Source organism: Nomascus leucogenys, chromosome 7b, assembly GCF_006542625.1.
Source record: "Nomascus leucogenys isolate Asia chromosome 7b, Asia_NLE_v1, whole genome shotgun sequence".
Classification (NCBI taxonomy): domain Eukaryota; kingdom Metazoa; phylum Chordata; class Mammalia; order Primates; family Hylobatidae; genus Nomascus; species Nomascus leucogenys.
In genome coordinates, this window is record NC_044387.1 from 3,713,794 (window position 1) to 3,729,573 (window position 15,780).

Sequence of the window (15,780 nt, forward strand, 5' to 3'; positions counted from 1 at the left end):
GAAGGTTAAACAGCAGTGGGTGAAAATAGCAGTGAGGGAAACAGGGAAGAGTGAAAGAAGATAAAAGTATAGAAAAGCAATAAATCCAGCTGTGATGTTCTCAAGATCATAAAAGAAATGAAACATTTATGATTAAATGCTTCTCTGTGTTTCACATATATGAAGTAAACAGGCAAGTCATCTAGTCAAATTCATTTCATGGCTAATCAACCTCTCTTCTCCAAGAACAGTCATTATTCAGTGCCACCTTAGGGTTCAATAGCAGCTTTCTGAAATACATACTCAAATTGGCAACTGAATTTACCACTCAGCTCATTCTAACACATGGTGATACTCCCCAGATTTATAAAATATATTCAGAAGTAAATTTTCCAAGGAAATTAACTCTAGGAGCTTTGGAGGAAAATGTACGAAAAACCATTATGGCAACAGTAAACAATTCCACCATCCCCTCCGTCCACAGCATAATTTGAAACTCGTGCCCACCCCGAGGGTCAACGGCAGAAAGACGTGGCGCCTGAGACCCAAACCAGAGGGTCTCCGAGGGCTGTCCCACCCCGACACCCACACCACTCTGACTGGCAGCAACACATACGCTGTCCTGCAAGGCTCCCAGCTATGTGGTGCCGCTTCTGGGCCACAAACTCCCTGCTACGGGGACTGCGTTTTGTCTCTCGTCACACTCCTCACAGCCCTCGGAGCACTGAGAACCCAGCAGGAGCTGAGGCAATCACTGGGTCAAATGGACATCTCTGGAAATAGGTCTTGGAAACAGCATTTTTACAATGATTTTTTTTCCCTCACGTAACAAAAGCAATGTGTGTTTATTATAGAAAACAGAAAATATGAAGGAAATGGAAGTATTCTGATATTGTCCTGGCTGGGCGCTGTGGCTCACACCTGTAATCCCAGCACTTTGGGAGGCCGAGGCGGGCAGATCACCTGAGGTCAGAAGTTCAAGACCAGCCTGGCCACTATGGTGAAACCCCGTCTCTACTAAAAATACAAAAATTAGCCAGGCGTGGTGGTGGGCACCTTTAAAAAAAAAAAAGAAAGAAAGAAAGAAAGAAATTGTCCAACACAGAGAAGTAAAGTCACGCACCACATAACGACATTTTAATCAACAACAGACCACATATGGGACCATGGTCCTGTAAGACTATAATGCAGCTGAAAAATTCCTGTCACCTAGTGATGTCACAGCCAAAGTTACATCATAGCACAAAGCATACTCCTGTGTTTGCGGTGATGCTGATGTAAGCAAATCTACTGCACTGCCAGTCCTATAACAGTACAGCACACACATTATGTACTGTATGTAATACTTGATCATAATGAACAACTATGCTACTGCTTTATGTATGTATTCATTGTACTAATTGTATTATACTTTTTTTTTTTGAGACAGAGTTTCGCTCTTGTCATTCAGGCTGGAGTGCAATGGTGCGATCTCGACTCATTGCAGCCTCTGCCTCCAGGGTACAAGCGATTCTCCTGCCTCAGACTCCTGAGTATCTGGGATTACAGGTGCCCACCACCACACCTGGCTAATTTTTGTATTTTTAGTAGAGACAAGGTTTCATCATGTTGGCCAGGCTGGTCCCGAACTCCTGACCTCAGGTGATCTACCCGCCTCGGCCTCCCAAAGTGCTGGGATTACAGGCATGAGCCACTGTGCCTGGCCTATTGTACTATATTTTTTATCATTATTTTAGAGTATGCTCCTTTTACTTATTTAAAAAATAAAATAAAAGCTGTAAAACAGCCTCAGGCAAGTCCCTAGTCCTTCAGGAGGCATTCCAGAAGAAGGCGATGTTATCATGGAAGATGACGGCTCCACGCATGTTGTCGCCTCTGAAGACCTTCCACTGGGACAAGACGTGGAGGTGGAAGCCAGTGGCACCGACGGTCCTGACCCTGTGTCAGCCTAGGCTAATGTGTATGTCTGTGCCTTAGTTTTTAACAAAAAGCTGAAAAAGTAAAAAATAAAACAATTTAAAAAAAGAAAAAAGCTTACCGAGTCAGGATACAAAGAAAAATATTTTGGTACAGCTGTACAACATATTTGTGTTCTAAGCTATGTCTTAATAGAAAGGAGTCAAAAGTTTTTTTAAAATCAAAACGTTTATGAAGTTTAAAAGTCACAGCAAGCTAAGGTTAATTTACTACTGAAGAAGGTGTTTTTATGAATCTAGTATAGACTAAATGTAGAGTGCTAATGACGTCTACACAATGCGCAGTGATGACCCAGACCTTCCATTCACTCACCCTTCATTCACCGACCCACCAAGAGTACCACCCAGTCCCGCGAGCGCCAATCACACCAGCTGCCCTACAGGAGTATGCCATCGGCCGGGCTCCGGTGCACACAGCGCACATGAGAAGGAAGAGGGTGGCGGAGGGCGAGGCAGCGCTCCAATGAACCCAAGCATGAGCAAGAACACCCAGGAGGGACTCGTGGGAACAGAGCTGATGCACTCGGGGGCCCAGAAACACCAGGGGCCCTGAAGCCGGAATGGGCTCTGCCTTGGATGGGCCTGAGGGTGAACCCATTCCCCTAGGAGCTCAAGGCCTTGAGCAGAGGCCCACCTTCCCCACTGCAGGCCGTACAGGGAAGGCAGACTCAGGGTGGAGAGGGCGCCCAGCAATGCCTGGCCCTGCTCCAGGGGGCTGCCATCAGTAACAACACAGACGTTCTCAGCCTCTACTTCCTACTCAATGAGGAAACCCACAGGTATTCTAAGCAACTGGACTCGCAGGGCCTACGCGCCCCTTCATGACCCACAGCGCTCGGGGTGGAATTTCCATGTTTATCACCAGAAAAGAGGAAACATTTCAGAAAGGGGGAACAAAAAGTCTGGGGATACTCAAAATGAAAGTTCCCCACAGCACGGGGCCCAGAAATGGGAAGAGCCCAGGCAGCCCTGTTCCCTCTGGGCCTCCTGATACCTCTGCCTCTTGCCTGCAAAGAGAACACCGGGGGGACCTAGGAGAAGCTGCTCACCTCACTCCAGAAGAATCCCCGGCAGTCTGCCGAGCACAGGAAGCGTGGTTTTCCCTAAGCCTGGAGGAGCCAGGCCTCAGGCTGAGCTCAGCAGGGCTCCAAGGGCAGGCAGGCCCAGCAGGCAGCACCCTGAGTTCAAACAGGAGGATGGGTGCAGGGGCGGTGAGAACACTTCCACCCAAGCCAGCCCACAGAAGGATCGTCGATACCTGGCGAGTGAGTCAGCTTTCTCTGTAATAATTTCAGCGCCTGTTAAGTCCCCTAGGGAATGGAGGAGATAAGGATGAGGCTGTGATGGGTAAGGGCACAGACTTCTCAGGTTCAAACCCCAGCTCTGCCACTTATGAGCTGTGTGGCTTTGAGCACGTAACTCAGCTTCTGAGTTTCCTCATTTGTAAAATAGGGACCACACGGTACCACCCCCAGCTGCTATGAGGACTACACAGGTGGTTGCATGTAAAGTGCCTAGCCCGCCGGGCGCAGTGGCTCACGCCTGTAATCCCAGCACTTTGGGAGGCCGAGGTGGGCGGATCGCCTGAGGTCAGGAGTTCGGGACCAGCCTGGCCAACAGGGTGAAACCCCATCTCTACTAAAACACACACAAAAAAATTAGCTGGGTGTGGCAGCATGAGCCTGTAGCCCCAGTTACTGGGGAGGCTGAGGCAGGAGAACTGCTTGAACCTGAGAGGCAGAGGTTACAGTGACCTGAGATGGCACCATTGTATTCCAGCCTGGGTAACAAAGCGAGACTCCATCTCCAAAAAAAAAAGTGCCTAGCCCAAGGGAAGCACTCCATAAACAATCCCTAGCGTGAGGTGTGACGCCAAGGCCCCAGCTACCTCAGTTCTGAGCGCTGCAGGGAACACCTGCTCACAGACACGCTCCCTGACTCCTCAGGAAAAAGAACCATGCAGGTGGGTCATCTTGCGCTCCCAGGGCCAAGCATGGTGACATTCCCCACCCTGTGGCAGGACACCAGCTCCTGTTCCTGGGCTCCCCACTGCACCTAGAAGCACTGCACGATGCAGATCTCCACGGCCTGTGTTCAGGGGGTGAAGGGCTGAGCTGAGGAGGGGCAAAGAAGCTGAGCCTGTCAGAGAAGGAAAGGAGGGACAGGTGTCACTCTCGGGCCACAGAGCCAGGACAGCCCCCTGCACATGAGCACTGCCCTTGTCCTAGCCGCAGGCAGGCCGTGCTAGACTGTGGCCGTTCAGGGAAAGAAAAACAGAGATGACTTCTTTTCAACGCAAATGCCCATCGATCAACAAGTGGATAAAGAAAGTGTGGTGTGGCCAGACGCAGTGGCTCATGCCTGCAATCCCAGCACTTTGGGAGGCCAAGGCAGGAGGATCACAAGGTCAGGAGATGGAGACCATCCTGGCCAACATGGTAAAAATACAAAAATTAGCTGGGCATGGTGGTGTGCACCTGTAATCCCAGCTACTCAGGATGCTGAGGCAGGAGAATCGCTTGAACCCAGGAGACAGAGGTTGCAGTGAGCCGAAATCATACCACTGCACTCCAGGCTGGTGACAGAGCGAGACTCCACTCAAAAAAGAAAAAAAAAAAAAAGTGTGGTGCATGTGTGTTTGTGTACATATGTATATGTGTATATATATTTATGTATTTTATATATATATATATATATATATATATATATATATATATGTGTGTGTGAAGGAATACTACTCAGCCATAAAAAGGAATGAATTACTGGCATTCGCAGAGACCTAGATGAGATTGGAGACAACAATTCTGAGTAAAGTAACTCAGGAATGGAAAACCAAACATCATCTGTTCTCACTCATAAGTGGGAGCTAATGGCTAGGCATGGTGGTTCACACCTGTAATCTCAGCACTCTGGGAGGCCGAGGCGGGTGGATCACTTGAGGTCAGGAGTTCAAGACCAGCCTGGCCAACATGGTGAAACCCCATCTCTACTAAAAATACAAAAATTAGGCGGGCATGGTGGCACGTGCCTGTAATCCCAGCCACTCGGGAGGCTGAGGCAGGAGAATCGCCTGAATCCAGGAGGCAGAGGTTGCAATGAGCTGAGATCGTGCCACTCCACTCCAGCATGGGCAACAGAGAGAGACTCCATCTCAAAAAAAAAAAAAAAAAAAATAGTAAGTGGGACCTAAGCCATGAGGACGCAAAGTCATAAGAATGACACAATGGACTTCAGGGACTCGGGAAAAGGACGGGAAGTGGGTGAGGGATAAAAGACTGGGTTCAGTGTATACTGCTCGGGTGTACTGTTCAGTATACACTGTTCAGTGTATACTGCTCAGGTGCACCCAAATCTCACAAATCACCACTAAAGAACTTACTCATGTAACCAAACACCACCTGTTCCCCAGTAATCTATGGAAATAAAAAATTAAAAAGAAAAAAGAAAAACAGACAAGTGGTCTCCGAAGACTTGTCCTCAATTCCACGAGGAATCCCATGGTTCCTCAAAAACACTTGGAGGCGATGGGGTACTCCCTCCTGCTCTCGTTACTTAAGAAACAAATAAATAATCCAAAATTGTCAGGGATTAATCATTTTTGTCTTCATTTAAAATTAACCCAGAGTCCAGATTTACTCTATCAGACAAATATGTAAGATTAAGGAAATACGATTCACATTCAATTTATTTTTCAAAGTGTTTCTGGACAAAGTAAGACATTTAATAACATGGAAAGTAACCGCTGAAAGGAACAAGAAAAGGAACTGCACCTACAGCAACATCTCACCCACCAGCGCTTCCGCGGCCCCCGTCACAGGAAGGTCATGTCCACTCACTAACAAGAAGAGAAACCCAGCCGGCAGGGAACACACCATCAATGCCGGACCAAGACTCCCAGGCTTCCCTCTGCATGGGAAATAGGACTGAGGGTTCTTACCCAATAAACAATCTCTTCAAAACACAAGCAAAAGGCAATACAGATTTATAAAAAACACCAGAAAGCAAGGCGGCCGGAGGCAGCAGCCAACATTCTGAGGAAAGAGCCAGGGCCCTATTTGGTTCCTAGGCCTGAGCAGGACATAGGACACGAGAAGAACCCTCCGAGCTGACTTCAGTCCCCTGGGTTTAAACACACTTTGTGGAGGTTACCCAGTGACACCCCCGGCAAGGCCGCTGACCAAGGCACTCCTGCCCACATCCAAGAGCAGGACTCTGCTGAGGGAGGTGCTGGGCCACCGGCCATTCCCTGTCAGACATCCCTCGGCACGGTTCCCCACTCTTCACGGCTGCTGTAACAAATTACCACAACTTAAAACATGCATTCATTATCTCGAAGTTCTGATGGTCAGAAACCCGGCATGGGTCTCATCACACTGAAGTCCAGGCGTCAGGAGGCTCGAGGGGAGAACCCCTTTCCTGCTCACTCCAGTTGTCGGCAGAATTCAGCTCCTGGCGGATGCAGGAGCAAGGCCTTGCTCTCCTGTTAGCCATCCGCAGAAGGCCTTTCCCAGCTTCTAGAAGCCGCGCCACATTCCTGGTGACTGCCTCCTCCATCTGCAAAGCCAGCCGCTGTGGGTGGAGTCCATCCCACACCGTGTCTCTGACCACGTCCAAAAGCTCAGGAGGTTACACTGGGACCACCGGGTAACAGGACAATTCCCCCATTTCAGGTCAGCTGATTAGCGACCTTAATTCCCCTCTGCCATGTAACAGAACACATTCACAGGGGTCAGGGATGAGGATGAGGATGAGGATACCTTTAGGGGACCAATATTCTGCCCACCACACTCCCATCCCCTCAGGCCAGCACCCTGGAGATCACCTGGACCCGCCCATCAGTGAATCCGGAGTGCGCCATGTGCACCCTGAACCTGCCCACTCCTCTCCAACCCCACAGCATCTGGCCTCGGCCTCCTCAGAAGCCCACCAGTTTCCTCTCTCACCCTCTCTTCAAGGATGACGAACAGTGTCACAGTATCACACCCCTCCCTGTTTAAAACCCTTCAACACTCTCTCATGGCTCTTAGGACCACAGCTCAGATCTTCACCATGGCCTTGGAAGCAGCTCTGGTGCCTGCTCACCACCCTCCATGCCCCTCCTCCCCAGTCAAGCGCTCCCTGCAGGAGGGGGGCTCCGATACACCCTCCCCTGACCTTGGCAGCCAGATCGGTTCCTGCTATACAGCCAGGTCTCGGCGGAAGCCGGACCTGTGTCAGGAGGACATGACCATTCCACCCAGTGAGGGCCTTGCTACTCTGCCAGCGTCCCGGGACTGCCACCTGCCCAGCACTGCAGTCTGTGCGCATGTGTTCACGGGGCAGGCATCCAGCCGCGAAGGGCCACATGGCTTGCTCAGCACTCACCACAGCACCTGGCACAGGAGAGGAGCTCGTAAACGTTTTCCAAATGAATTCATTATCCCCAACAGTGCCTCTCCTTTGGCTGAGGATGGACTGTGGCCTATTCAGCTGACTGTCTCATTTGCTCACAGACATCTCGTGACTCTGGCAGTGTAAGCTGAGGGCTGTCAGAGCCACAACACTAAGAACCCTCTTCTGCTCCAGCTTTATCCCAGCACTCACATCCTTGCCATGCTCAATTTGGGCCTTTCTTGCCACCATACACTTTCTTTTTTTTTTTTTTTTTTTTTGAGACAGAGTCTTGCCCTGCTCACTGCAACCTCTGCCTCCCGGGTTCAAATGATTCTCCTGCTTCAGCCTCCTGAGTAGCTGGGATTATAGGTACCCGCCACAATGTCCAGCTATTTTTTGTATTTTTAGTAGAGACGGGGTTTCACCATGTTGGTCAGACTGGTCTCGAACTGCTGACCTCAGGTGATCCACCTGCCTCGGCCCCCCAAAGTGCTGAGATGACAGGCATGAGCCAGAGTGCCCAGCCACCACCCTGCCACTTTCAAATGTCATACTCCACATACCCCAGCTGCCTGCATACCCTCCATCAGCAGACCACACCCTGCCAGGCGGAGCTGAGCTAAAATAGCAAACATCAGACCCACACTGAAAGACTGCCTGTGTTCTCAAGCCCAGTGTGCTGTGATTTTGTCTTGGCATTTAAAGTGAAGTGTGGCGAGAATTCCAACTGCAACTGCGGAAAACAACAGCCCTTCGGGAGCCAAGAGAGTCAGCGGCCCAGGAAAGAACCAGCCCAGACAATCAGAGACTGAACCTCCAGATTCTATTTTTTTTGAGACAGAGTCTCGCTCTGTTGCCCAGGCTGCGGTGTTGTGGTGCGATCTTGGCTCGCTGCAACCTCTGCCTCCTGTGTTCAAGCGATTCTCCTGCCTCAGCTTCCCAAATAGCTATGATTACAGGCGCCAGCCACCTCTCCTGGCTAATTTTTGTATTTTTGGTAGAGACGGGGTTTCACCATGTTGGCCAGGCTGGTCTCAAACTCCTGACCTCAAGTGATCCACCCACCTCGGCCTCCCACAGTGCTGGGATTACAGGCGTGAGCCACCGTGCCCGGCCAAACCTTCGGATTCTTATCACCTACCGTTTCTTGCCACCACCACAGCTTCCACTCAGGTGCAAGCCGCCACAACCAGTGACCACTGGATGCTGCAGCACCCTGGCCTCTTGGTCTCCCTGCTTCTGCCCTTGCCCCGACTCCCAACGCCTCCAATCTGTCTTCAGTACAGCAGCCAAAGATATCCCATTAAACCTAATGCAGACCATGCCACTCCTCCGCTCAAAGCTCTCCAAAGGTGCCCCATTCAGCCAGCATCAAAGAACAGTCCATGTCTTCACTGTGGTCATGAGGCCCTACCCCACCACCCTTCATGACGCCCCCAACGACTCTCCCCTTCTCTTGGCCAGACCCACACTGGCCCCAGCTCCTCTTCTCAAGCACGCCGGCATCGCTCTGGGGGTCCTCTGCACCTGCTCACCCCTCTGCTCTTCCCCAGCCTCCTGGTTGGCCTGTTCCCTCACCTCATGCAAATCTTTCCTCAAATGTCACCTCAGCGAAGGGCTCCTTCTCACCACCACACCTGCCACTAAGCCACCTAGTCCTCTTTCCCAGCATTGTTCTGATAGCAGCTGTCACCTTCCAACAGTTAACTCCATTTAACTGAGCTATGTTATTTATACCCGGCTCTCCCACTGCACTGTAAGCTGGGAGAGCAGAGATCTGGGTCTATTTTGTTCACTAATATTATCTCCAGCACCTGGGGGCTGTTCCTAACACATACTATGGGTTGAATACATATTTGCTGGATCAGCAAATCATCAAATTCTCAAAACTGGTCCAAGAAGCCCATCCTTTTCTCCTCAAAGAGAATTGTGCTAAGCCAAAGATATCTCCCCATTTGCCATAGCTACTTAAACCAAATTCAGATACAGACACTGATGGCCCCAGAGGTAACTTGGTGAAGACCATTACTGGAAAAAGAAAGTTAAAATCTGGACCACCAACTCCTCGTCAGAGGTCTATCTGCCACACCACACATCCTGGCTCCTCCAGAAACAAAGTTTCTAGGAAAGCGTCAGCCAAATATGCAACCTAAGGACGAGGATGTGCTAAATCGAGGGTCTACCAGCAAGACCACCTCCCCTGCAGTTTATAACCCTGGCCAAACCACTCACTCTCCAAGCTAATCAAGGAGATAGTTCGGAATAAACACCACGTATCGGTACTGACAATGCAAGAATGAGAAAGACACATTTCCTAAACCTGTGGATCTCACTAGTGAAAGCAAGCACATACCAGGGAGAACAGGAAGCCAGAGGCACCAACAACACTGAGTTTGATGCAAAAAAGGGGGACTTTAGTTCAGGCTGCATAAAAACAGGAGGTGTGGGCCGTGCGCGGTGGCTCATGCCTGGAATCCCAGCACCTTGTGAGGCCGAGGCGGGTGGATCACAAGGTCAGGAGATCAAGACCACCCTGGCTAACACAGTGAAACCCCGAAGAATGCAAAAAATTAGCCAGGCGTGGTGGTGGGCGCCTGTAGTCCCAGCTACTCGGGAGGCTGAGGCAGGGGAATGGCGTGAACTCAGGAGGCAGAGCTTGCAGTGAGCTGAGATTGTGCCATTGCAGTCCAGCCTGGGCGACAGAGCAAGACTCTGTCTCAAAAAAAAAAAAAAAAAAAAAAAAAAAAACAAAAAAAAAAAACAGGAGGTATGCTGGAGGGTGCATATTGAAAAGCGGAAAAAAAAAAAAAAAAAAAAAAAGCTAAGCCAGGCGAAAGGGAGGGGAAAAAACATTCTGGTCAGCTACAAAAGCATGACAGTGACAGGGACATCACACAGTATGGTATGCCAAGGAACCTAGCAGTCCATCAGCACAGCTGAGGGCAAAGTTCAAAGCAAGTGGGGGTGGAAGATGTGGCTAAACAGCTGAGCAGCAGGCAGGTAATAAAGAGGCTTAGATGTCGTGCAAAAACACTTATACTTCTCAGCATGACACTGAAGGGGAAAAAAACCCAGGGATTTAAACCAAGCCTGCCTCAGGGAGCACAGGATCAAGCATGTCTCCTGCAAAACACTGGCAGACATAACGTGTAAAGCACCAAAAACAGTGCCTGGCAAATGCTAAGTGCTTAATGAATATTAGCCATTGTTGCCACAAGGAATTATTGAGTTGTGCTATTGGCCAGGAGCAGTGGCTCACGCCTGTAATCCCAGCACTTTGGGAGGCCGACGGAGGTGGATCGCTTGAGGCCAAGAGTTCAAGACGAGCCTCGCCAACATGGTGAAACCACATCTCTACTAAAAATACAAAAAAATTAGCTGGGCATGGTGGTGGGCGCCTGTAATCCCAGTTACTTGGGCAGCAGAGGCAGGAGAATCACTTGCACCCAGGAGGCAGTGGTTGCAGTGAGTCTAGATCGCGCCACTGCACTCCAGTCTGGGCGATAGAGCGAGACTCCATCTCAAAAATAAAAAAGAGTTGAACTATCTGAAAGATCCCTTACTAGTCTTATATTGTACAGTGGGTATAGTCTTCCTCCTGAGTTTCCTTGGGATGAGGGCTGGACTCAAAAAAAAAGAGGAAAACAAGGCTGGGTGTGGTGGCTCACGCCTGTAATCCCAGCACTTTGGGAGGCTGAAGCTGGTGGATCACAAGATCAGGAGTTCAAGACCAGCCTGGCCAACATGGTGAAACTCCATCTCTACTAAAAATATAAAAATTGCCGGGCACAGTGGCTCACGCCTGTAATCCCAGCACTCTGGGAGACTGAGACAGGTGGATCACGAGGTCAGGAGATTGAGACCATCCTGGCTAGCATGGTGAAACCCCAGCTCTACTAAAAATACAAAAAATTAGCTGGGCATGGTGGCGGGCACCTGTAGTCCCAGCTACTTGGGAGGCTAAGGCAGGAGAATGGCATGAACCCAGGAGGCGGAGCTTGCGGTGAGCCGAGATCGTGCCCCTGCACTCCAGCCTGGGCAACAGAGTGAGACTCTGTCTCAATTAAAAAAATATATATATATATATGTATATATGTATATATATATAAATAAATTAGCTGGGCGTGGTGGCGAGTGCCTATAATCCCAGCTACTCAGGAGGCTGAGACAGGAGAACTGCTTGATATATATATATAAATTAGCTGGGCGTGGTGGCGAGTGCCTATAATCCCAGCTACTCAGGAGGCTGAGGCAGGAGAACTGCTTGAACTGGGACCCAGGAGGTGGAGGTAGCAGTGAGCTGAGATCGTGCCACTGCACTCCAGCCTGGACTACAGAGCGAGACTCTTGTCTCAGAAAAAAAAAAAAAAAAAAGAGGAAAACAAGGCCGGGCATGGGGGCTCACACCTGTAATCCCAGCACTTTGGGAGGCTGAGGTGGATGGATCACCTGAGGTCAGGAGTTCGAGACTAGCCTGGCCGACATGGTGAAACCCCATCTCTACTAAAAATACAAAAAAACAGCCAGGCGTGGTGGTGGGCGCCTGTAATCCCAGCTACTTGGGAGACTGAGGCAGGAGAATCACTTGAACGTGGGAGGCAGAAGTTGCAGTGAGCCGAGATCGCACCACTGCACTCCAGCCTGGGCAACAGAGTGAGATTCCATCTCAAAAAAAAAAAAAAAAGAAAGAAAGAAAACAATCATGGGAAACAATTTAAAGAGCTGCCAAAGCCACAGGAACCTGGCTAGGATCTCCACTAGCACTGTGCATGCACAGGTGTGGACTAAATAAATATGCAGCTAGTGACCAATCACCACTACTGATAGGAAAACGGGCATCCCTCTGTGACTCCTCCTTCAGGGAAGAGTTCCAGCCTGCCACCTGAAAGAGCAGCACTGCCAGAGGCTTGAGCCACAAGACGGATGGGAGACACAGAGGCTTCACAGGCCTTCCTGGTGCACCCAACCTCTCCTCCTTCTTCTGCCCTCTTCAGTGACAGCCTCGAACTCTCCAAGACTCCAGCTTCACCAAGGTAATACAGAAGCTGCTCTCAAAAATGCCTAAGACACAGAACAGCATCAAAGTCACAGGAAAAGGAAAGCTGGTCTTCGGTATTTCAGGTTCACACAGAAGAAAGCTGGAGACTGTATTAGTCTCCTGTGGCTGCCATAACAAATTACCACCAACTGAATGGCTTAAAACAACAGACACTTATTCTCTCTCAGTTTTAAACACCAAAAGCCCAAAATCAAGTGGTCATCTACAGGGCCATGCTCTCTGTCAAGTCTCTAGGTGAGCATCCTTCCTTGCCTCTTCTAGCTTCTGGTGGCTGCCAGCAACCCCTGGCTTTCCTTGGCTTGTAAATGTACTATTCCCATCTCTGTTTCTGTCTCCACTGGGCCATTTCGCTGTGTGTGTCTCTCTGTATTCAAATTTCCCTCTTCTTATAAAAATACTAGTTGTCGAACTAAGGCCCACCCTCATCCAGTATGACCTCATTTTACCTTGATTACTTGTGCAAAAACCCTATTTCCAAATGTCACATCCATGGGTTCCAGATGGACATAAATTCAACTCAGTATAAGGACAAATTACCAAGAGCCACAGCCTTCAATCCAAAGGTTGAGTCACTGCTGTAACTCCACACAGCAGCTCTGTTATTCTTACGTCTAAGTTAAGAATTAGAGTTTAGACTGATGAGGAACCAAAACCTTAAGACCTAAAACTAACACATAAAAGTTACACTGTCAAGTGGCTCCTCTTCCCTGGACTCTATGTTCTATAGCATTTGTTCCTGTCGCTACCAGGACCTCCTATCCACCACCATTCCAGAATCTTCACTCATCTTGGACACTGACACTGGTTTTGTTGAAAGCTCTTACTGTTCTCGAATCAAGCACAGTCCTGTGGACTCAAATAGGGTCTCTGGCCACTTTTGATGACTCCCTTCATTCTCAAAGTCACTGTCTGAGCTGTCAGTAACTCACTCTGCTAAACCCCAGATCACTCTTAAAAGTAAACTTTCCTTTTTTTTTTTTTTTGAGACAGAGTTTCGCTCTTGATGCCCAGGATGGAGTGCAATGGAACGATCTCAGCTCACTGCAACCTCCACCTCCCGGGTTCAAGTGATACTCCTGCCTCAGCCTCCTGAGTAGCCAGGATTACAGGCATGTGCCATCATGCCCAGCTAATTTTGTATTTTTAGTAGAGACTAGGTTTCTCCATGTTGGTCAGGCTGGTCTCAAACTCCTGACCTCAGGTGATCTGTTCACCTCGACCTCCCAAAGTGCTGGAATCACAGGCGTGAGCCGCCACACCCGGCCAAAAGTAAACTTTTCTAACTGGATGCAGTAAATTTCAAAGTTTATCATTCAAACACTCAAACAATAATATTTATTATGAGACAGGTGTACAAACCATTTTACTGTGTTTATGAATGATTCTACTCAGACTTATTTTCATAACACAATTCATAATTTTCAGCATTCCAGCCTTCAACTTTGGAACAGAACTATGTTCTGAAATCTTGACGTTTGCTTATCTCTGATCTGTTTTCACCAGTGGCTGATTTTATCCTAGGTACCCTCCACGTAATGTCTCATTCCCTAGGGCCCTGGCAGAGCTCAGCGCCACAGCAATCAGACAAGGACTCTGGAGCTCTGGAGCTGTAATGGCATCTAGGGTGTACCCAGGTCATTCTAGGCGCAAAAAAAAAAAAAACTTCCTGCTAACACAATATAGGAGCTGGTTTTGAGACCAGCAAGCAGAAACATGGAAACTCACAGGGAAACTCTAATCCTCTTCCACGCTCAAGGCAAGAGCAGCAGCCCACAAGAGACCAGATGCAAATCAAGTGGGTCAAAAACACCACACCCCCTGCAGAAACTGATCTGCCCAGCAGACGGGGCCTCAGCCCGGCCAGCTTCCGGACTCCACCAAACTTCACGGCATGACCCGAATCAGTTCCTTCCAGCCTCCCCAGGGAGCCCAGGAGTTTCTCGGAAAGAAGTCTGCCAGTGTCAGGAAAAACGCCAATAGCTCCTCCTCGTCCTTGCAAGCCTCGATCCTACGTGCAGCCACTGTCACCCCCAGACCCCACGCTCCGACCTCCGAGTCCCCCAACGCCCGTCACACCATCCAGCAGTCTCCTCAGAGTCCATGTTGCCCTCTCCAGACCCCCGACTCCCCCCGCAGCCCAGGAGGCCAACGCGGCCACCTGACCTCTGACCCCTGACCCCGACCTGGCCCTCTCCGGCACACCCACCTGCCCGGGAGCTTGCTGTTGCTGCGCTTCCAGAATTGCTTCCTGGCCCCGTCGCTGGCCATGGCCCCTCCTCATCCCTCAGACCCGCGGCCCAGACACCCCGAGTGCAGCCGGCCCTCCCCCAGCGGCCCTTTCCTGTGTGACCCGGGTGGCCCCTCACTGGTCCAGGGACTCCAGAGCGTAGAGCCCAGAAGCAATTCCGCCTCCTTTCGGAAGTTGTGCCTACGCGCGCCCGGAAGTCCCGCCTAAGTCCCAGGTGGCGAGTGACGCAGCATTCCGAGCGCCCGGCGTTATTAAAGGGCGACGCCGCGCAACGCACGTCACACGCATCGCGGAGGGAGCAGAGGGTTTCCGAGTTTGCTTCAGTCCGTCGCCCCTGGCTCGCCCGACGCAACAGCGGCGCCCTCCTGCCGGCAACGGACTCCCAGGAGCCGCCCGACCCTCGAGCTCCTCATTTCCAAAGCTGAACTGGGCCCATGTCTGATTCCGGTTTCTCTTGAGCGCGTTTCGGAGCCGGCCGAGAACAGAGGGAAGCCAGACACACCATACCCGGCCCGACAGTGGCAGGGCGGCTGCGGGTGCTGGTCAACCTGGGTCACCCGGCACTGAGTGAGGATCAGCAAATACTCAGTGGACGAAATATTTGCAGTGCAGTGAGGTGAGGGGCATAACCGCGGAGCGTATTCGAAGAGATGAGAGAGAGTGGGGATTAGGCCAGGCTTGAAGGGAAGAATGGTTTGAGCACCGAGGACAAGAATTAATTCCCCAGGACTGGGTTCCAGCCTTGTGCGGCTATCACGTGCTTGAAACCTGGCTAGTCCGGAGTGAGATGCGCTTTACGTGTAAAATACAGGATTCCAAAGACGTCGTATAAAATAATTTGTATATTGTTTGCATGTTAGGTAACATTTTTAATGTATTGGATTAAATAAAATGAATTAAAATTATTTTTACATTCCTTCTTACTCTTTTTAAATTTATTTTTACCTTTTTCTTTTTTTCCGGGGGGGACTGGGGTTGGGTGTCTTGCTATGTTGCCCAAGCTAGTCTCGAACTTCTGCCCTCTAGTGATCCTCCTGCCTCACCCTCCCCAGTAGTTGGAACTGCAGGTGCACACGTTATGACTAGATCTTTTTAGTTGTGTGTGTGTGTGCAGAAAATCACTAAAAAAACTGTGTCTAGTTTGC

General features: G+C 50.0%; 1 protein-coding gene across 3 annotated transcripts in view; it reads right to left on the bottom strand.

Moving 5' to 3' along the window:
- Positions 1 to 14,823, bottom strand: part of TBC1D22A (TBC1 domain family member 22A) — a 400,970-nt gene extending 386,147 nt beyond the window's left edge. Inside the window, exon 1 of one of the 3 annotated variants that reach the window (XM_030815341.1) lies at positions 14,594 to 14,823. In XM_030815341.1, the coding sequence (XP_030671201.1) occupies positions 14,594 to 14,655 (62 nt within the window). In that variant the 5' untranslated portion in view covers positions 14,656 to 14,823. Of the gene's footprint in view, positions 1 to 14,112; positions 14,387 to 14,593 lie in introns of those variants that run through there. The other 2 variants (XM_030815343.1, XM_030815342.1) reach the window with 2 other exon arrangements.
- Between the last annotated feature and the right edge of the window lie 957 nt (positions 14,824 to 15,780).